The sequence below is a fragment of the Rhinopithecus roxellana genome, chromosome 10 (assembly GCF_007565055.1).
Source record: "Rhinopithecus roxellana isolate Shanxi Qingling chromosome 10, ASM756505v1, whole genome shotgun sequence".
Classification (NCBI taxonomy): domain Eukaryota; kingdom Metazoa; phylum Chordata; class Mammalia; order Primates; family Cercopithecidae; genus Rhinopithecus; species Rhinopithecus roxellana.
This window is the reverse complement of record NC_044558.1, coordinates 13682522-13704316: the sequence shown is the minus strand read 5'-3', so window position 1 is coordinate 13704316 and position 21795 is coordinate 13682522. Positions and strand designations below refer to the sequence as shown.

General features: G+C 46.9%; 2 protein-coding genes across 4 annotated transcripts in view; both read right to left on the bottom strand.

Moving 5' to 3' along the window:
* The window catches only part of APOLD1 (apolipoprotein L domain containing 1), a 71630-nt gene extending 70952 nt beyond the window's left edge, over window positions 1–678 (bottom strand). For both annotated transcript variants that reach the window (XR_004059565.1, XM_030938860.1), the window contains exon 1: window positions 512–678. The gene's annotated coding sequence lies outside the window, so the exon portion shown is untranslated. The remainder of the gene's footprint in view (window positions 1–511) is intronic.
* A 3565-nt stretch (window positions 679–4243) lies between these two features.
* On the bottom strand, window positions 4244–9529 carry CDKN1B (cyclin dependent kinase inhibitor 1B). 2 transcript variants are annotated; one of them, XM_010371009.2, is made up of 3 exons: window positions 8333–9529; window positions 7665–7794; window positions 4244–5556 (listed from the first exon to the last, which is right to left on the bottom strand). In XM_010371009.2, exons 1-2 carry the CDS (start codon window positions 8805–8807, stop codon window positions 7673–7675), a joined length of 597 nt encoding a protein of 198 aa, XP_010369311.1. In that variant the 5' UTR covers window positions 8808–9529; the 3' UTR covers window positions 4244–5556; window positions 7665–7672. The 2 variants fall into 2 exon arrangements, with proteins under 2 accessions (XP_010369311.1, XP_010369310.1); XM_010371008.2 differs by having other exon boundaries at window positions 4245–5556; window positions 8309–9529.
* Window positions 9530–21795: the final 12266 nt, after the last annotated feature.

Sequence of the window (21795 nt, the reverse complement as noted above, 5' to 3'; positions counted from 1 at the left end):
TGCAAATTTCGCTAATACGGAGATAGAATTTCACTAATATGGACATGGTGATTGGGAGAATCATTTGACTTATTATAAACTCTAAAAATGTTCACAGAGTAAAACATAATTGGGTTCTAATTCATAAAGAAAGTCATTTCCATTAGACTCGTATTACCAAAAAAAAAAAAAAAAAAGTCATCCTAAATCTTAACGTACACATGCTTTATCAAAAGAATTTTCGGACCCTGAAATCAAAGGCACTTCAAAAGTCTCATTTTCTATCTTGAGTTTGTTTTAACATATTCCTCCCGCAAAAACGCTCTGGAAATCAAAGAAAACTTTTTAAAAATTTAATTCAATAAAAATGACACCGACTGGCTGAATTATGAGGGGTTCTGAGTGGCGGTTGAAATAACACATTTTTCCTCTATTTCCTCCCTCTCTCTCTCTCTCTTTTTTTTTTTTTTTTGGTTGCGAAGAGGTGTTCTTTTCCGGGCCACCTTCACCCTCCCGCACTCCCCAGTTCTACCTTTCCAAGGCTGGGGAAGGTGCATCCTCGCCAGGCTCCTGCCCGTGCCACCCCTGGCCCGCAGACGGTGACACGGCGCGCGGAACATCCGTGAACGAGTTCGGTTACATCTCTGTCCCTGCGAAGCTGCAGATCGCTGACCGCCCCGCGCACCCCCGCCTGCCTGCACACTGTCAACCGCACTTAGGGGAAAATTTTGGAATAGAAGCTCCGCCCATCCTCCTCCCTCTGCCTCGACGAACCAACTCAAAACCCCCACCTCGGGCCGCCGAAGCAGGTTTCGTCACACGATCGGGGGAACTGTATTTTTTGCAAGAAAACAAGCATCAAAAAAAAAAAAAAAAAAAAAATTCAAACTGCACGCGCCGGCCAATGGGGAAGAAGTGGGAGGTGGGCGGAGGACGCGCGCGGCGCGCAAGGCGGGAGGGGGCCCCGGGCGGGCGCGGGGGATGGGACCCGGGGGGGATTCGGCAAACGCGGCTGGCGATCAGTCCGGGGCTTTTTTTTTTTTCTTTTTTTCCTCCTCCCAAACCAACTAGAGCGTGAGACTCAGCCTGAAGCTGCAGCCTCTTGGATCCACCTTAAATCTTCAGCGGACTCGGCGTCGGGGTCAGTGGGCGCAGCCAATGCCAATCAAGTTTACAACCAGCAGCACGGGAGGGAAAAAAAATCATCTGCAAGTTCTCCCTACACACAAATACGCGCGCGCACACAGGCACACACGTACGCACACACACACACACACAGAAAGGAGGGGGTGGGGGCAGGCGCTCCGGAGAGGGCGAGAATGTTTGCGAAATGCGCGTCCGAGGCTCCCGAGCCGCGGCTGGAGCGCGGGGAAGGCGCGCGGGGAGCGCAGCCTGGCGCGAGCGCCATGATGGTCGCCGTGGTTCGGAGCCCGTTTTCTGGAGGGGGAGCCGCAATGATGCAATACCCCGGCCGCGCGCCCTGCTCCCTGCCTTTTCTCAACGTTCCTTTAGAGGCGCGTCGAGGTTTCGCGCCCAACCCCTTGATTTCTTTTTGTACTGCTTGCTCCGATGCCTGCCGCTCTGTGTCCCCACGCGTGACAGACCGGGCGCGCGGGCGGCCGCAGAGGGGCTGGGGCTTACGTGCCAACTCTGCACTTTCGGTTCTGCGGGGTCGGCCTCCGGCGGACCCCACCCCACCCCACCCCAGCCCCCAGGCCAGCCCCGATCCCGGAGGTGGCCGCTGAGGTTTTCCAGCGGGACTGTGGGCCCCTTCCCCACCCCCAGCTGGGCCCGCAGGATTTTTTACCTCCCTTTTGGCGGAGAGGGGGTGGGAGGACGTAGGGTGTGGCCCAGGTGAAAGACACAGCAAGTTTTAAAAAGAAATTCATACTCTGAACACCACACAGACGATCCTAGGGGAGATTTAGAATTACTTTTTCGGTGCAAAGAGCTTGGGAGAAGAGCAAGTGTGGGCGCTGTGATGATGATGAAATGGCGAAGGCAGCGTCCCCCGGCCTCCGGGAAAGTCGCTCCCTGAGGCCGGAGCGGTGGGTGCACCCCGGCCTGAGAGGCCTCTCGCCCCGCTCCCCGCTTGTGAAGCCCACGCTCCCGGAGTCTCCCAAACACGCCCCCAAACCCATATTTCCTCAGTTCTTCCCTGTCACAGGCCCCCGCGCCAAGCGGCCGGGGATGCGATGGGGGGACGTTGCCGAGCTGGGGTGAGGGCGGAGGGGACCCACGCGGGCGGCCGTGGCGCTGGGCCCGGGCTGCGCGCCGCTGTGACCCTCCCCGGGCGCCGGCGAGCCGGGCGGGCTTTCGAAATGCGCGGGGCTGCGGATCATTGGAGCCCAGTGTAGGGGTGGGAGCGGGCTGCAGCGCCGGAGGGTCCGCGAACTCGGGAAGGCTCTCCCCTTAGCTTCGATATCCCCACAGCCGGGGAGGCGGCCAGTTACTCAGGTGGAGAGTCCGTCTGCGGAGAGGAGTGGGGGCTTTCGCTGCTTTCTCAGCGCAGAGGAGAGGATGAGGGAGGAAAGTTTCTGAGAAACCGCCCTGCGCGGCGGAGGCGCGGCCGCCCGGGCGCGGGAACTGCGCGCCACGACGGGGACAGTGCGGGGGCTGCACGTTACAGATGGGGGAGCAAGACTTGATGGCCTTTTCGTCCCGAGGCACCAGCCAGCCCGACCCCGCAACTGCCGCGGCGGGCGGGCGCGGAACGGCGGGGCAGTTTGGGGAGACGACGGCGCAGTGGCTTGGTAGCGGGGCCAGGGGTGGCGGGCGCCGGCGGCCGCATCCCCGCAAAGGGACGTTCGCGGCGAAGGACGAGCTGAACTGCGGGTCACTTTTGGAGGCTTGCTTGACACAGGCGGGTAAAGGACGAAGGACACGGTGACACGGGGCTGCGTTCCTGTGGACGTGCCTGGCGCGGCGAGCATCCACTTCTCCCTGGCCGGCACAACTAAAACGCAATCGCTCAAAATTATCTTTAAAGAGACCTCTTTAGGAAAGGAGACTGGGGTGCCTGCAGCAATCCAGGCGATATTTTTTCTTCTGTTAGAGACACTTTCTGAATTATCTTCTTTTACTCAGAGGAACTTTAATTTCATTATTTTCTGACCCTCCACTCCTTCCTCCCTATTTCGAATTGTTTTTCTTGCTCCCTCAGTCTGTTTTCGAAAAACACTCTTGGATGCGAGTTTTAAACAAAATGACAAAACACCTCTAGTCTTTCATTAAAATAATACCTACTTGAAAGATGTAGCCCAGCCACTAAAGGACCTATTTTTCCCTTCCAGGAAGCCGAAGAGTCCAACCTGCTCAAAAAAAAAAAAAAAAAAAAAAAAAAAAAAAAAAAAAAAAAAAAAAAAATCTTCAGGTCAAAAACTGTTCAAACTATTCTTTGAGAGCTCCTTTTGGGGTACGATAATGGAAATATAGATATTTGAGCGAAACAATTTAACCCAAATTTAATTTTTACGATTTACCCACTTACTAGAATAAGTCCTAGAATAATTTACTATTACACCTTAAACACATTTTCTTTTGAGAATGTGGAATTACAGGAATCATTTTAGTAATCTGACTTTAAAATGTCGTCTTACACTTTTTTTCTTAGGTAAAAAATATATATCTGCTGTATGGCTATGGAGACTCAAAACTCTCAGATTTGGTTACTTACATTAGCCAGTTTTTGGTTGTGTAGATTATTCACAAGGGTATTTAGAAATTAAAATAGTTTTTATATGACCAGTTAAATTTCAAAAATAGCTACCTAGAGTGCACACCAATTTCTTGAGGGCCCATATGTTTGAATATTTTAAACAAGATTTATACATTAGATGGTCCAAACAACTGCTTTAATTCCTCACACTTCTCATGTGTAAATACAGAATTTAGAGAAGTCACCATGTTACTTTCATTTTCAATCCTGCATGTGTGTCAGTCTACACTTATGTAAGGATTTTTTGGTTCTCACACATTCATATCCTAGAAGACATAAATATTTTTACTAATGCAGACTTTGACAATCTTATTCATATGAAAATATAGCTTTTCCATTTTCACCTTCTAAAGTTTTGTCCACCCACACAGAGCTAGGTGGAAAATACTAACTGCTAACTACATTCAGACTACATAAAACATCATCTGAGTTGTGGGCCTGAATTACCTAGATATTTGCCATTTCACATTTACATTTGTTTAAACATGACTAGAATGCCAAGTCAAATACCTCGTTTGGTAAAGCACATAACAATTTGACTCAATGATAGCTATGGAAGTTTTCTTTATTGACTGCTTAATGTATAACAATAATTGGCATCTTTTTCACACATTACAAAAAATTATACTTGGCTCAGTATGCAATCTTTTAAGCATAGCCATATTATTTAACAAAAGAGGGGAAAAACCTATTCTACCCAATACAGCATTTACAAATGCACAAAACATGCCACTTTGGCTTGTATATTGTCTAGATTAAAAAAAATCTTTTAACATAAATAAGTTAGTATAATTTTTCAGTGTTTTTACAGAGTTATGTACACAGGTACACTTCAAAAGGTTTTTCCATACACAGGCAATGAAATACTGTTTAAAGATGTAGTATCCATTTCACTTATCCTACAAGTGTGCTTTTCTCTACATGAACCTTCCTTTAAAAATAACACTTTCCTTTGGATAAATGGACAAAGAAGCTTTAAATTAAAAAATATTTCATTTTTTAATGTGAAGTTACTTACAGATCTTTAAAAATACCGATGGATTTAGAATTATTTTGACTGTGTTTACACAGCCCAAAGTGAAAAGAAAATGAAGAAATTTTGTCAACAAATTTAATAAAAGCAGATGGTCAATTCTTAACACTGAAAACTCCCAAGCACCTCGGATTTTTGCCCCAAACTACCTGGAGTGATTACCATTCTGCTGATTAACTGGTAAATTCCAACTTTAAGAGAGATTGGGGAGGGCACTGAGGATAGCTTTTTGTTGCTTTTTTTAAAAAGCCATATGCAGCTATTTAACAACCTTTAAGAGAACTTGGGAGATCACCAGATCTCCCAAATGAGAATAAACAATAGCAATTGTCTTTAGCCAGTGTTCAAATTTTTGTGATTTTTTAAAGGAAGTGTCAGCCGTCACTGAAAGGGACATTACATCTTTAAAGAAAACAATTCAAAACCTTTCCCAAAATTGCTTCTCTTCATGAAAGTCAAATATGTATCTACTTGCTGTAAATCAAAGCAAGCTCTTCATATCCCCCTCCCATGTCAGTTACTCAGCCCCACCCTGCCCTCCCTTCCCCAAAGTTTATGTGCTACATAAAAGGTAAAACTATATACACAGGTAGTACAATGAAGCAAATAAGGAAAAACCTAATTGCATAATGCTACATCCAATGCTTTTAGAGGCAGATCATTTAAGAGTGCCTAAAATTATAGTGTTATTGTTGCTTTTCAGTGCTTATACAGGATGTCCATTCCATGAAGCCAACGATATGTATTTTTAAAATTTTCATGTATATCTTCCTTGCTTCATCAAGATCAAGATGTATCTGATAAACAAGGAAACATATTCTTAATTCTGCAAAAGAAAACAAAACGGAAAAATTAAAGGAAAAGCACTAGAGTAATGTTACCAATAGAGTAGAGGAATTATTTTGTCACTATGTTAGCTTGGAAATACTTAATGGGGAAAAAAGTTTGATGACTACAGTCATCTCCACCTAACATTCTCTTAACTGGATTTTTTTCCTCTCTTCTGTGCTGTGTTCTTTTGTCTAGAGCAGTGGTTCTTAACAGTGGGCAATGGTGCCCCCGCCCCCCAGGGAACATTTGGCAATGTCTGGAGACATTTTAGGTTGTCACACTGTGGGAGGAGGATGCTGCTGGCATCTAGTGGGAAAGGGCCAGGGACAATGCCAAACAATCTACAACACACAGGACAGCCTCCTACAACAAAGAATTATTCGGCCCAAAATGTCAGTAGTGCAGAGGTTGAGAAACCCTAGTCTAAAGAATCTAGGTCAAAGACAAGTGGGAAATAAATAGGAAAATTAGGAAACTGTAATACTTAAGAGTAAACATTTTCTAAATTTTTTAAAAATTTAGAATTTTTTTTCTCTACTCCTGTGACAGATTAAATTTTCTAAATTTGAAAAACGATTGGAAATAAAAATGATAAGGGCCTTCCAGAAGAAAATTTTATTAACATCATTTTCAAAATATTCTAATTTTTCATATGCAGAAAATACTCATGAATACTTCTGAATAGGTTCTTACTAATATTTCTAGTATTCTTTGAACTAGCAATATTACTAAATGCTACAAATGCCTCTCTGCATGTCAAAACGGGGCCAGATCAAAATCCAGGTCTGATTCTCGTGGCTCATCTGATGAGCTAGGCCACAAGTCACAAACCAACAAGGGCTGCGTGTGTTATGGTTGCTTCAGGGAAATTTTCACCTGATTTTCCCACTTCACATGCTGCTATAAAATAGAGGTTCTATAGTGCCGTTTTGTATAAGCTCTGAAAAACATAAGATATGTAAAGTCACATATACAATGTAAAGACACAACAAACCTGAATCCCACCGTAATCCCTGTTGTTTTAAAATTTTTATAAATGAGGATTTAAAAAGTTAACATCAATATTTATTAAGATCGCCTCATATGCTAAGCTACGTGCGTGCCTTAGAAAATAAAGAGGTCAGTCTTGGTCTGTAGGAAGCTAACAAACTATTAATATATATAGTTCGATCATTATGAATAGCCAATCCATGTACATTTGGGGACTGAATTATTCAAATTAGCTATTTACAGTGATCAGATTCTTGTGCATGGAAAAATCTCCACTTCCTTTGTGCTGGGCTGACCTGCGGTCACCAGTCTTGATATTTACTACCCATTTCCCCTACAAATATCCAAATCACCCTGTTACGGCACAATTAGCATACACTGGCACAATTAGCATGCAATGACGTGTTCCTGGATTGCTTACTGACGAGAGTTAATTTAACTTCTGCTTTGCAACTTCAGTGTTACCAGAAATTCTGTAGAAACTTTAGTAATTTTTTTTATCTTTCCATTTTGGTTTTTGCAAATACTAGTTCCTTCTCTCTCCAAACTTAGGAGCAAACAAGGAAAGTGACAGTTTATGAAAATATCAAAGAACACAACATACCACCCACTGACATCTGTAATCCCTTGCATAACCAAAGGTGAGCAATTGCTACCAAACATTCCCCCTTAAAATTGAAACTTAATCATGTACTTGCCATTTTTCCATGTATGGCTCAAAATCTGTTACTGACTCAAGCTGAATCTCTGGGAAATGAATTCTCATGAAGTGGGACTGAGGGAGTACCCCAGTTCTTGTTTGGATGGGCGAAGAACCTACTGTTCCCAACATGTTTTAGTGGGACTCACAGGGAAATGACCTTCTTACCCGATGGGGCCTTGGTTACAAGTAGTTGCTCTGGTCTACTGTTTCAAGAGAAAGTATCTCTGGGCATAGAAACTCTGAGGAATTACAGTATCCCCAGCCTTCCCATTGCTACTTTTTTGACCTCACGAAGTATAAACAAAACAAAACCCCACAAGATTGTAATCTGCCAGCAACCAGCAAGATCAGGTATCGTGAGGTCTGAAGGCCCCGGGTTTCAGTATGTGCTCCTTTAGTGATCAACCCACCTAGCTGTTTACGTTTGACGTCTTCTGAGGCCAGGCTTCTTGGGCGTCTGCTCCACAGAACCGGCATTTGGGGAACCGTCTGAAACATTTTCTTCTGTTCTGTTGGCTCTTTTGTTTTGAGTGGAAGAATCTAAGAGCAGGGGAAATTTTTAAAAAGTACACACAATCTTTATTAGAAAAAACAATGGCTGGCAGAAGTTGGCCCAATAGTCAGGGGATGAAAAACTCACTACCTCCACCCACAATCCAGGATCCGTCATCCTCAGTAGCCTTTAAGGGCACAAAATGAGGTTGTTTTCAAAAAGAAGAAAGTGCATTCTCCGCCCCAGAGCTCTCTCCCTAGCCAGGAGGCGGACCGTTGATAAACATACCAACTTTGTCACATACCTAGGGGTTGCTAGTGGGAGGGACCGCGATGTCTTAAGTTAGGGAAATTATCGGATCTTACCATTTCCAGTTTCTGACTTAAAAGTCACAAACAGACAAGCAGTGGGCCAGGTAGCACTGAACACGTAAGACCAATAAAGTTCGCTCTCCCAAAGCTAAATCACAATACGCCGAAAAGCAAGCTAAGGTTAGCACCCTCCAGCAGGCAAAGCGGGGCCCCAGACACAGACATTCTGTGGTTGGGAAGGGGTCATTACCGTCGGTTGGGAAGGGGTCATTACCGTCGGTTGCAGGTCGCTTCCTTATTCCTGCGCACTGCTCCGCTAACCCCGTCTGGCTGTCCGACGGATCAGTCTTTGGGTCTACCAAATGCGTGTCCTCAGGGTTAGCCGGAGCCCCAATTAAAGGCGCCGCCGGGCGGCTCCCGCTGACATCCTGGCTCTCCTGCGCCGGCACCTTGCAGGTGCCTTTGGGGGGCCGCGGGGGTCTATAGTAGAACTCAGGCAAGCTGCCCTTCTCCACCTCCTGCCACTCGTACTTGCCCTCTAGGGGTCTGTGATTCTGAAAATCGAAATTCCACTTGCGCTGGCTCGCCTCTTCCATGTCTCTGCAGTGCTTCTCCAAGTCCCGGGTTAACTCTTCGTGGTCCACCGGGCCGAAGAGGTTCCTGCAGGCCGAGGGCTTGGGGTGCTCCGCCTGCCTGGCGTCCATCCGCTCTAGGCTAGGGCTCCCGTTAGACACTCGCACGTTTGACATCTTTCTCCCGGGTCTGCACCACCGCCTCTCTCGCACTCTCAAAAAACAAAACAAAACAAAACCGAACAAAACAAAACGCCCCTACGCAGCCCGAACCCCTCTCGGAAGCCCAGCGACTGGCCTCGGAGCCAAAAGACACAGACCCCGACAAGCTACGGCCCGAACTCTAGGAGCGCGCAGGGGCTGCGGAGAAGCCCCGGCCCGGCCGCCGAGAATCTCCGGTGATCAAATGGACTGGCGAGCGGGAGGGCGGGGAGGGGAGGGGTCCAGGCAAGCGGAGAGGGTGGCAAAGCCCGTCCGAGTCCGGGCGGGTACAAGCCCGCAGGTCCCGCAAACCCAGCCGCTCTCCAAACCTTGCCGGCGTCGGAGTCGCGGAACCGTGAGCAAGCGGGGACAGGGGAGGGGGAGAAAAACACCCCGAAAAGACGAGCCCCCTTTTTTTAGTGGCCCAATATGGCGGTGGAAGGGAGGCTGACGAAGAAGAAAATGATTGACACGGCGAGTCTATTTAAACAGAGGAGGAGATCCATTGGTTGCAGCGCCGGGAGCCGCCCCGCCGAGGTTGGCGAGCGCGGCCTTAAGGTGGCCCCGGCTCGGCTCCGCCGCCTCCCCGCGTTCCCGAGCGCGCCGCCTCTCCGAGCGCCGCCGGGAGATTGGCTGGTCGCGTGACTGCTGGAGAGGTAGTGCTGCCAAAAAACCTGCTCTGGCTAGCCTCGGAGAAATTAAAATTAAGACAAACAAACTAGCCAAACGGCCGGGAACCTGGGGCGGGGCCTGGGGTTCGGGGCCCGGCGCTGCACTGGCGGGTGCGCAGAGACGCCTAAGCCCCGACCTCCCTCCCGCTCCTCGCGGGGGAAGCCGGGGCCGGACCAGAGGACCACGAAGATCGCCGGCAGCTCGCTTGGAGCCGGGGTGGCGAGCTGCCCCCAGCTCGGCCCTCCCCGATGGCCCCCACCTCGCGGTCTGCGGGGGAGGCCGCGGAGCGTTTGCTGGGGGGCTGGGCGCCCCCCCTGCCGGCGTGCCTTAGCTGGGGGTGGGTGGAGGCGGTGGGCAATGGTTCGCTCAGCCTTAATCCAGAAGTTTCTGCCATCCCTGGGGAGGCTGGGGGCCTAGGGAAGAAGCCAAGGCGAATGTCTGTCTTTCAGAAATTAGCCAGGAGTAGACGCGGCACTTATCATGAACTCAAGCTCTCCCTCAATGAAAATAAGAAAAGAACTCAAGATTTAAAAAAAACTCAAGTAGTCTCTCAAGTCGCTTAATACATTTTGTGGCTGTCTCAGACACATTTAGTTTTGAAAAACGAGGGTACACCCCTGGCCCAGGATCTTGCTTCCCAAGCACAGTTAAGGCCATGGACATTGGCTGCGTGTGGGAACTCGTCTCTTTCTACTTTTCTGTTCTTTCCCGGGATTGTAGCAGTTTCCTCAACCTGAGTCCAGCCGCCAAATACAACAGCTCCTTCCTTCCTCCACCCTTCTCTCTCACCAGATTTCACTGCTCCAATAAACTCAGAACAATATTCAGATGCTAGTGAATGCTTTCAGAGGGCTGAAGGGTGAAAAGACTCCCCTCGGAGTCAATCTCCAGATGATGAAATGATTTTTTAAAACCACCACAACTATGTCCTAACGTCCGATGCTAGTATTCCAGCGTTTCTCTTCTCCCTTTTGCAACTGGAAATTTCTCTCTCAGTGTGGGCTTGAGCACCATGGTGGAAAGTAAAGTAGGACGATGAGCAGGGCTGCCCTGAGACAGAGCTCAATGGATCTTCAACTGCCTCCCCACCCCCAAGCCCAGTACCCATCATCTTGGTTTGAGCCAAAGTTAATGCATTTTACTGGAAACCAACCTTCCTTTCTAATCTTAAACAGCAGCAAAGTTTTCTTATGCCCCTATGCTACAGATGAGCTTGATGTGTCGCTTGTTCTCTTAGCCACATCTTGTTTGTCCACTTTGTGTGCCTACCTCATCTCATACACTCCAGAATGTGACAGCTGGAAGGGACCTTCGGGACCCTGTGGTTTAACCCTCTCCTTTTTACCACGGAGGAAATTGAGACTCAGGTTTCCTGTCCAGGGACATACATTCGGTTGGTACCGGAGTCAGGACTAGATGCAGGTCTCGTAACACTCAAGTTGGTTCATTTTCTGTTCCTTTCCTTCCTAATGGTTCTCACTGGTTCAGGGTTTTATCTGGGTTTGATTGTGCTATAGTCTGCAGGTCCTGCTGTCTTACAAGTGACTCAAAATGGCTCCTTCCCAGGCCCTGGGTTGCCTGCAGATGTTTCCTTGATGTGGCCTGTGGTCACTGATATTTAAATGCAGCTGTCATGAGCCTTTGGTATCACCATCCACTAGTTCAACTAAAATATAGGCTCTAGAAGGACAGGGGTGATATCCAGAGAGAGTAAAGGAGGCAGTGCCCAGAACTAGTTTTCAAGTCAGGACTTCCTACCTAACTGACAGAAAAGAATTCACCTAGGATCAAGCAAGAGGTCTCATCCTCTTTATTTTTGCTACTTTTAAGGCTGTCAATTTATTGGACTGAAGACTAGGGGAGAAGGGACAGGAAAATTGGGGTACGGCTCCCTACCATAATTTATACCTTACCCCCGAAATTAGATAATTGTCCAAATTTTAAAACAATTGCTAGACAACACAGGAACTCTATATACGTGCATCTATCCACATGCATAAACACCCAAACTACCACACATATGTAAATGGAGACATTCTAGAGTATTTCACCTTGCCACAGAAGTTTGATTTTACTCGTGGAATTCATGTCTCATATGGAAGTAGAAAATGAACACTTCGATGCCCTTTACATGCTGAATCTTTCAAATGTAGGAGAACTATTTTGTCGCTTTTTTGTTGTTGTTAATCTCGAAAAGTAAGCAAGTCACAGTCACGCCACCTTAAGAGGTCTGGCTGCCAGCAGAAAGGCTGTGCTTACATCGACCTCACAATGATCTAAAGTGTTTTGTTTACAGTCAAGGCACCAGAGATCTGTACAGCAAATAATGAGAATGCAGGCGTCTGCTGTAGTAGTGACGAAGCGTGAAAAAAAATACTATGGAGTCCCCGAAGGAATAGGGAGCGTAGAGATCAGAGCGCCATCCTCCTGCAAAGTGGGCAGCTGCAAGCGAGTAAGCCAAGGGGGAAAATTTCAGATAAAGTGTTAAAGGTGGACCCTGGTAGAAGACGGAAAGCTCTACACTGCACTGCTCTAAAGTGAGCTGTTTCCCCAAGACCCCAAGTCCTGCGTGATGTTTTGGTTGCCATTTTCACTGCTGTTTTCCTACTTAGGGCTGAGAAGCGTCCCATAAGCCATCCCAGATTTCTGTAACTTTCACAAGCTGAGGAGAGAGGCAAAGACCAAAATAACTTAAGAGAAAACACCTGTGTCATAGACAAGTGTTCAGATTGGGTGGATGAGCAAGCCGCCCGCATCGCCAGCTCCCAGATGCAGCGCTCTCACTGGAACCCCAAATGTTTCGCGAAGGTTCACGGTTCCTTGCCCAGCTGCCCCTCCCACTGCAAGCACACAGTTTCAGTCCTTCCTCGAGGATGTTTATAATGAGGCAGCACTCAACTCCACCATTCTTGTAAGCTCACATACTTTTAGACTTTGGGAATTTCACAGCCATCTCTTTCTGACACTTTTAATTCAATTTCACAAATATTTACAGAGCACCTTCTATTAATTTGCTTATTCTTTCTTTCTTTCAACAAATATTTGTTGAGTGCCTCCTCTATGCCAGACATTATCCTTAGGTTCTGGGAACACAGAAGTAAACAAACAGATTTAAACTAGAATGATGCTGACATTCCAAAAGGGGGAGGGGAGACAGAAAATGAACACAGCACATGAAAGAAATATATACTGTGTAAGGAGGTGACAAATGCTATGGAGAAACAATAGGCAGTGGGGAGGGAAAGGGAGTGTTTCGAGGATCACCATGTGAATAAGTGGACAGGGAAGGCCTCATGGAGAAAGTGGCCTTTCAAGCCAGGCGCGGTGGTTCACACCTGTAATCCCAGCACTTTGGGAGGCAGAGGCAGGCGGATCACTTGATGTCAGGAGTTCAAGACCAGTCTGGCCAACATGGTGAAACTCATCTCTACTACAAATAGAAAAATTAGCTGGGCATGGTAGTGTAGGCCTGTAATCCCAGCTACTCGGGAGGCTGAGGCAGGATAATGACGTGAACCCGGGAAGAGGAGGTCTCAGTGAGCCAAGATCTTGCCACTGCACACCAGTCTGGATGACAGAGTGAGACTCCATCTCACAAAAATTAATTAATTAATTAATTATTTTTAAAAAAGGGCGGCCTTTGAGAGAAGCCCTGAAGACCTGAGAGAGCAGCCAGCCATACAGCTATCTGGGGAAAGAGCATCCCAGTAAAGGGAAGAGCAAACGAAGTGTCTCTGAGGTGGGATCTTGCCTAATGTGTTCAAGCAACAGCAGAGAGGCCCACAGTGGATAGGGCAGAGCAAGTCGGGAGTGGTAACAGGAGCATCAGGGCCGGGTGCGGTGGCTCACACCTATCATCCCAGCACTTTGGAAGGCCAAGGTGGGTGGATCACTTTGAGGTCAGGAGTTCAAGACCAGCCTGGCCAACACAGCGAAACCCTGTCTCTTCTAATAATACAAAAATTAGCTGGGCATGATGGCACATGCCTGTAATCCCAGCTAGTTGGGAGGCTGAGGCAGGAGAATTGCTTGAACCTGGGAGGCGGAGGTTATAGTGAGCCAAGATTGTGCCATTGCACTCCAGTCTGGGAGAGACAGAGCGAGACTGTCTTAAAAAAAAAAAAAAAAAAAAAAAAAAGCACATCAGATCAGATAGGACCAGGTAGGCATAGGTAGGGCTTTTATTATTGACCCGGTGATATGGAAAGCCATTGGGGCATTAGTAGGTTTTAAACAGTGATCAATACCATGTGTAAGGTATTGTCCAAGGCATTATTCTCAGCAATGTGGGAAGTGAAGAAATGTTTGTCACAGTCCTAGCCTGTGGGGAGTATATACCATGTGCACAAAAACCAGAGGTAGGAACCAGGCATGGTGGCCTGCACCTGTAGCCCCAGCAACTCAGAAAGCAGAGGTGGGAGGACCACTTGAGCCCAGGTCGAGGCTGCAGTGAGCTATGATCATGCCATTGCACTCCAGCCTGGGTGATAGAGCAAGACTTTGTCTCAAATAAACTAGAGGTAGAAAGCAATACATAGAAAAACATGATGCTATGAAGTGCAAAGCAAGGAGGAAGAGGAAGGCCTCATGGAAGAAGTGATATATGAGTCAGATCTTGAAGAATAAGAAAATGTCAAGATGATTATAAGGATGGGATGAAGGCCGGGCGCGGTGGCTCAAGCCTGTAATCCCAGCACTTTGGGAGGCCGAGACGGGCGGATCACAAGGTCAGGAGATCGAGACCACCCTGGCTAATACGATGAAACCCCGTCTCTACTAAAGAATACAAAAGGCCGGGCGCGGTGGCTCAAGCCTGTAATCCCAGCACTTTGGGAGGCCGAGACGGGCGGATCACGAGGTCAGGAGATCGAGACCATCCTGGCTAACACGGTGAAACCCCGTCTCTACTAAAAAAATACAAAAAACTAGCCGGGCGAGGTGGCGGGCGCTTGTGGTCCCAGCTACTCGGGAGGCTGAGGCAGGAGAATGGCGTGAACCCGGGAGGCGGAGCTTGCAGTGAGCCGAGATCGCGCCACTGTACTCCAGCCTGGGCGACAGAGCGAGACTCCGTCTCAAAAAAAAAAAAAAAAAAAAAAAAAAAAAAAAAAAAAAAAAAGAATACAAAAAACTAGCCGGGCGAGGTGGCGGGCGCCTGTAGTCCCAGCTACTCGGAGGCTGAGGCAGGAGAATGGCGTAAACCCGGGAGGCGGAGCTTGCAGTGAGCTGAGATCCGGCCACCGCACTCCAGCCTGGGCGACAGAGCCAGACTCTGTCTCAAAAAAAAAAAAAAAAAAAAAAAAAAGGATGGGGTGATAAGTGGGGATGGGATCAGACAGTGGTTGGCCATGGATGGCATGCTAAAAAATCTGTTGCTCAGTAAGTACTGCGAACTCATGGAGCTTTTGGTGAAGAGAATGATCAGTGTCCAAACTTGCCTCCTGAACAAAAGCAAACCTGGGCCCTGGGCCTGGGTTGGAGCTCTGGAGTTTGGATTTGTGAGATGGGGTGACCTGCTGAGGATGGGGCTGTGGGTGATATGAAAGACAGTGTCTAGGGACAGGGCTAAATGAAAAGCTGGGCAGACAGTCCCACTGTGGTGTTCATCCAGAGGGATGTGGGGAGATGGGCAGAGTTCAAGTGTGAGACAGAGAACCCTGAGCCCAGGAGGACACGGCTTGGCAGAAAAGGCAGGAGGCAGTCTGCCATAATCTCCTGAGCCGCAAAGGTGTAGCTGCAGATGCTTTTTATATGGTACTTCCAGCCTTGACTGCGAGTGGGGAGGTGTCTGTTAAGGGGCCCAGGCTGTCTTGGACAAGCAGATCTTTGTGTTTGGAAGTAGTGTCTGATGGCAGAGTAGAGAATGGCTGTGATGAGCCTGGAGAGACTGACACAGGGAGGTAATTTTGGAGGATGATGAGTTATTCAAACAACAGATACAATGGATTTAAGTCGTGCTATAGAGGAAATGGAAGGCAAGGAACAAATGCAGGGTGACTTAGGTAGTTGGAACAGATAAGAGGATTGAGAGAGATGGAGAAAGGGAGGACGAATTTAAGGACTCAAGCTTGGGTATTTGAGAGAATAATGCCATTAACCGAGGTAACAGAGAAGGAGAATGTAGGAGAGACTATAACCTTGAACTCTTGGGTTCAAGTTATCCTCCTACCTCAGTCTCTCAAGGTACTGACGGATCCAGTCCATCAAAATCCATTGTTGCCTTCTTTCCCAGTAGCAGAATTATAACTGAGCACACAACTGCCCAGCAACATGAAATTCCCCAGTCTCCTTTGCAATTAGGTGTGGCTTTATGATGAAATATTTTCCAATAGAATGTAAGCAAAGGTGGTATGTGTCTTTCAGGCCTAGTGCATAAAACCTGTCATGTGACCCCTTCAGAATCCGCCATTTTCTTTCCCCTTTCTCATGGGCTGGAAAGGTGGATACTAGAGCAACCTTGGAAGCCACATGTTGAAGATGACAGAGCCACCTTCAACTTGGGTCCCTGACCTGATTTGGGAGAAAAAATAAGTCTTTATTTTGTTGAACCATTACATTTTGGGTCTTCTTTTTTCTTGAGATGGAGTCTCATTCTGTCGCCAGGCTGGAGTGCAGTGGCGCGATCTCAGCTCACTGCAACCTCCACTTCCCAGGTAGGTTCAAGTAATTCTTCTGCCTCAGCCTCCCGAGTAGCTGGGATTGCAGGTACGTGCCACCACACCCAGCTGATTTTTGTATTTTCAGTAGAGACGAGGTTTCACCATGTTTGCCAGGATGATCTCAATCTCCTGACCTCGTGATCTGCCTGCCTCAGCCTCCCAGAATGCTGGGATTACAGGCATGAGCTACCATACCCGGCTCATTTTTTATAGCATTTTACAGTCAGTCCTAACTAATGCATATGGAACAGTTTGGGAGATAGGGAATAGGGAAGGTGAAGAATTTGGTTTATCACAGTCAGTATAAGCATTGAAATTAACTTAATCCCCAGGGAAAAGAAAGAATGAAAAGGTATGTCCCTTAAGAGGGCAACAGAAGGCCAGGCACAGTGGCTCATGTTTGTAATCCCAGCACTTTGGGAGGTTGAGGCAGGAGGATTAATTGAGGCCAGGAATTCAAGACCAGCCTGGTCCACATAGCAAGACCCTGTCTCTACAAAAAATTTTTTAAAAAACAGCTGGGCACAGCGTTGCGCACTTGTAGTCCCAGCTACTTGGGAGGCTGAGACAGAAGGGCCATTTGAGCCCAGGAGTTCAGTGTTACAGTGTACCACTGCACTCTAGCCTGGGCAACAGGGGGAGACTCTGTCTGTAACAAAAATAAAAAGAGGGCAAAAGAGACAATACTGGAGACATGCATCTGACACAAAATGTGAAGGGATATTATGATTGGTGGGGCTTTCTGACACCTATCCATATTTACAAATGTGCAATTAATCATATGGCCAGGTTGGATCCTGAGTAGATTCACAGTTACATGGGTACAGAAATAAGGATGCATGTGGTATTCTTTTTTTTCCGGAGACGGAGTTCTACTGTTGTTACCCAAGCTGGTATGCAATGGCGTGATCTTGGCTCACTGCAACCTCCGCCTCCCAGGTTCAAACGATTCTCCTGCCTCAGCCTCCCAAGTAGCTGGGATTATAGGTGCGCACCACCAGGCCCAGTTAATTTTTTGTACTTTTAGTAGAAACAGGGTTTCACCATGTTAGCCAGACTGGTCTTGAACTCCTGACCTCCGGTGATCCGCCCACCTCGGCCTCCCCAAGTGCTGGGATTACAGGTGTGAGCCACCGCACCCAGCCACATGTGGTATTCTTAATTCTTTCACATCACACTTGAGGTGTGCAACACTCATTGTTTCTCTATTGTCCTGTACTCCCTTCTCAGACTCTGTTCCCATAACCTCTACTGGGGGACAGCAGATTATGAAACCCTGTTCCCATTCCCTTACCAATGTTGATCAGACAAGGGGAGAGGAGGTGGTTATTTGACCTAAACTTGGCTAGCCAAATTTTTTCTCCTGCAAATTTGGAATGAAGTCTGAGAAGCTTCAATTAGTAAATTGTAAGACAGAGACTAATGAGGTAATGTAGACTTGAGATGGAAAATGCCCTTTTAAGAACACTGTCTTCAGTGGAGTATGGTGGCTCATGCCCATAATCCCAACACTTTGGGAGGTTGAGGTGGGAGGGCTGCTTGAACCCAAAGTTCAAGACCAGCCTGGGCAACAAAGTCAGATGCATCTCTACAAAAAATTTTTTAAAATGAGCCAGGTGTGGTGGTGCATGCCTGTGATCCCAGCTACGTGACAGGCGGAGGCAGGAGGATTCCTTGAGCCCAGGAGATCAAAGCTGCAGTGAGTCCTGATCATGCCACTGCACTCCAGCCTGGGCAACAGAGTGAGACCCTATCTCAAAAACAAAAGGACACTATCTTCAGCCCATGTGTGATGAAGATGCAGATAATGTCTGTCTGTAGAGTGTCAGAAGAAAGAAAACAATGTGTAAAGGGGGCAGAGAAGAGAGAACACGCAGTTTTAGGAAGACAGATAGGCTTAAGCAACCAAAGACTCTTCAGTTTCTGGATCCTGAAGCTCATGAGGTATTACTCCCTACATTTACATTCTATGGGACAGCACTGTGTTTATAAAGTAATTTTCCCCCTTTTGCTCCAAGCTAGCTTGTTATGAGATTCTGTTGGTTGAACCCAAGTCATCCCTAATTAACACAATACTTTATTTTTATTTATTTATTTTTTTAGATGGAGTCTTGCTTTGTTGCCCAGTCTGGAGTGCAGTGGCGTGATGTCAGCTCACTGCAACTTCTGCCTCCTGGGTTCAAGCAGTTCTCTGCCTCAGTCTCCCAAGTAACTGGGATTACAGGTGTGCGCCACCATGCCCAGCTAATTTTTGTATTTTTAGTAGAGATGGGGTTTCACCATCTTGGCCAGGCTGATCTTGAACTCCTGACCTCGTGATCTACAGCCTCGGCTTCCCAAAGTGCGGGGATTACAGGCGTGAGCCACCGCACCCGGCCACTTTAAATACTTTAAAGCAGGTTCCTTGGTGTCATCACATTTGATCCTCATAAGACCACAGTTGTGAGGCAAATGCTATTATCCTCTCTTGCAGATGAAGCCCTGCAATAGAGAACTGAGTGTTCCAACGCCACAAAAGAGAGCAGAAAAGGCACTAGGACTAGTGTACCTATTAATCCTACTTAAGCTGAGTCCAGAATCCATTGTAGAAGATGCAGTGACTTGATGGGTTTGCAGTTATATCACTAAGGCTTCATTGGTTTAATTTACTTAGAATGCACTATTCACAAAACAAAGGCTCTAGAGAAAATGGAATTCAAATGCCTGGAAAAATGGCATCTTTGAAAAAATTAGATTCAAGAAGGGTTTAAAACTAATCTAGTGGGGTCAGAATTTAAAGAAAAAAATACATCAGGCATTTTACTTAAATGAAAACTTTCATTTCCAAGAAAAATGTAATGAACTAATGCAAGCTTACCAGCATTGCCAGCATCATAAGAATAGGAAATAGGCCAAGGTGGGAGGATGGTTTGAACCCAGATGTTTGAGACCAGCCTGGGCAAATAGCAAGACCCCATCTCTACAAAAAATTTAAAAATTAGCTGGGCATGATGGCACATGCTTGGAGTCTCAGCTACTCAGGAGGCTGAGGTGGGAGGATCGCTTGAGCCAGGGAGGTCGAGGCTGTAGCGAGCTGTGATCGCACCACTGCACTCCAGCCTGGGTGACAGAGCAAGGCCATATCTCAAAAAAAAAAAAAAAAAAAGTATAGGAAATAAATAGCAAAACTTGGATTCATGATCACACACATAATCTAATTTCCATGATTATAACATAAGTGGACAACTTGTATGACTAAAATACGGAATTTGGGTGCGGTGCGGTGACTCATGCCTGTAATGCCAGCACTTTGAGAGGCCAAGGTGGGAGGATCGCTTGAGGCCAGGAGTTTGACCCTGCAGTGAGCTATGATGGCACCACTACACTCCAGCCTGGGCAACAGAGTGAGAACCTGTCCCTAAAAAAATAAGTAAATAAAATATGGAATTTGGAATAATAAACATATTTATTACCAATCTACTATATTCAACTACGTTCTATTTTTTACATTGAGAAGACATAAAGGAGAACATTTTCCCTGATTCTGATCTTAGTCTTCAGTTTATACAAACTTCCACGTAAAACAAAACTGGAAACTACCCACTTGCTGTTCTTGACCAACTCTCGGAATAATTATCCACATCAATATTTGTTCATTTCTTCGTTCACTACATTCTTTTTTTTTTTTTTTTTTTTTTTGTTGTTGTTTGAGACGGAGTCTTGCTCTGCCACCCGGGCTGGAGTGCAGTGGCCGGATCTCAGCTCACTGCAAGCTCCGCCTCCCGGGTTTACGCCATTCTCCTGCCTCAGCCTCCCGAGTAGCTGGGACTACAGGCGCCCGCCTCGTCGCCCGGCTAGTTTTTTGTATTTTTAAGTAGAGACAGGGTTTCACCGTATTAGCCAGGATGGTCTTGATCTCCTGACCTCGTGATCCGCCCGTCTCGGCCTCCCAAAGTGCTGGGATTACAGGCTTGAGCCACCGCACCTGGCCCGTTCATTACATTCTTAATGAGCCCTCACCAGATGCCAGACTCTCTGAGGACACAGCAGAGAACAAAGATAGCCAAAGTCCCTGCTGTCATGAAATGGAACTTACACTCAAGTGTGGAAGACAGACGATGCACAAATAAGCATAATATGTCATGTTGCTGTAAGTGCTAATACGACAAATCAACTAGTTAAGAGTACAGAGGGTAACGAAGGCAGATGCTGTATGAACAAGCGCGGTGGCTCAGACTAGGGTGATAGCAGTGTACATGAAAAGAAGGGTAGAGAGTTGATAGTGTTTTTTTTGAAGATACAGCCAATGGGATTTGCTGAAGATTTGGAAATGGTCTGTGTGTGTGAGAAAGAGTTCATGATGACTCCAAGCAACTGAAGAAAGGTATGACCAGTTGCTGAGATGGGGTTGATTGAGAGATGAACATATTTTGTTTTGGTCATGTTAAGTTTGAGATGTCCATAGACATCCAAATGGAGATGTTGAGTAAGCAGATGGATATATGAGTCTGGAATTCAGGGTAGAAGGGTCTGTGCTGGAGATACACATTTGGAAATGTTTGGCATTTAGATGATATTAAAGCTATGAGACTAGATAAGATCACCAAGGGAGTGGGTTCAGACACAGAAAATACCTAGGCCGTTAGCCTTAGGGTACTACAACTGTTAGAAATCAAGATGAGAAGTATCTAGATAAAGGAGATAGGGAAGGAGCCCCCAGTAGAGTGGAGGAGAGCCAAGAGAGCGGTGACCCAGGGATCAAGTGAAGAGAGTGTTCCAAGAAGGAGAGCAAAAAAAAAATTGCCATGCTGACAAATGATTCAAATGCTGCTGACAGGTCAAGTAAGATAAACACTGAAAACTGACCATTGCATTTGGCCATCGAGGTCATTGATGACTTGATAAGAGGAGTCTTGGTAAAGATGTGAAAGCCCGACTGGGGTGGGTGAAAAAGAGAAAGTCATATGTATGCATGCTGTATACCCACATGAATAAATTATGCACACACACTCCTAGTCTAAGCAGAGGGTAGATGGGTTCTGATCAGGAAACCAGTCTGGCAACAGGCCAGGCTGGGGCCGAGGTGAGGGCTGGCTGATGGGGAAGCAAGCATATTAAAAAGGTGCCACATATTGACTGTCTTTCTCCACTCTTTCATTGCCTGGTTTTTTTTTTGTTTTTGTTTTTGTTTTTTTGAGGCGGAGTCTCGCTCTGTCGCCCGGACTGGAGTGCAGTGGCCGGATCTCAGCTCACTGCAAGCTCCGCCTCCCGGGTTCACGCCATTCTCCTTCCTCAGCCTCCTGAGTAGCTGGGACTACAGGCGCCCGCCACCTCACCCGGCTAGTTTTTTGTATTTTTAGTAGAGACGGGGTTTCACCATGTTAGCCAGGATGGTCTCGAACTCCTGACCTCGTGATTCACCCGTCTCGGCCTCCCAAAGTGCTGGGATTATAGGCTTGAGCCACCGCGCCCGGCCAATTGCCTGGTTTTACACTGTTTCTTTCAATATCTTTTCTTAACTGTCATCAAAAAATTGTCATACTGGCCAGGATTGGTGGCGCATGTTTCTAATCCCAGCAGTTTGGGAGGTGGAGGCTGAAGAATCACTTGAGCCCAGGAGTTCAAGACCAGCCCGGGTCTTGTAGACATGGTGAAAC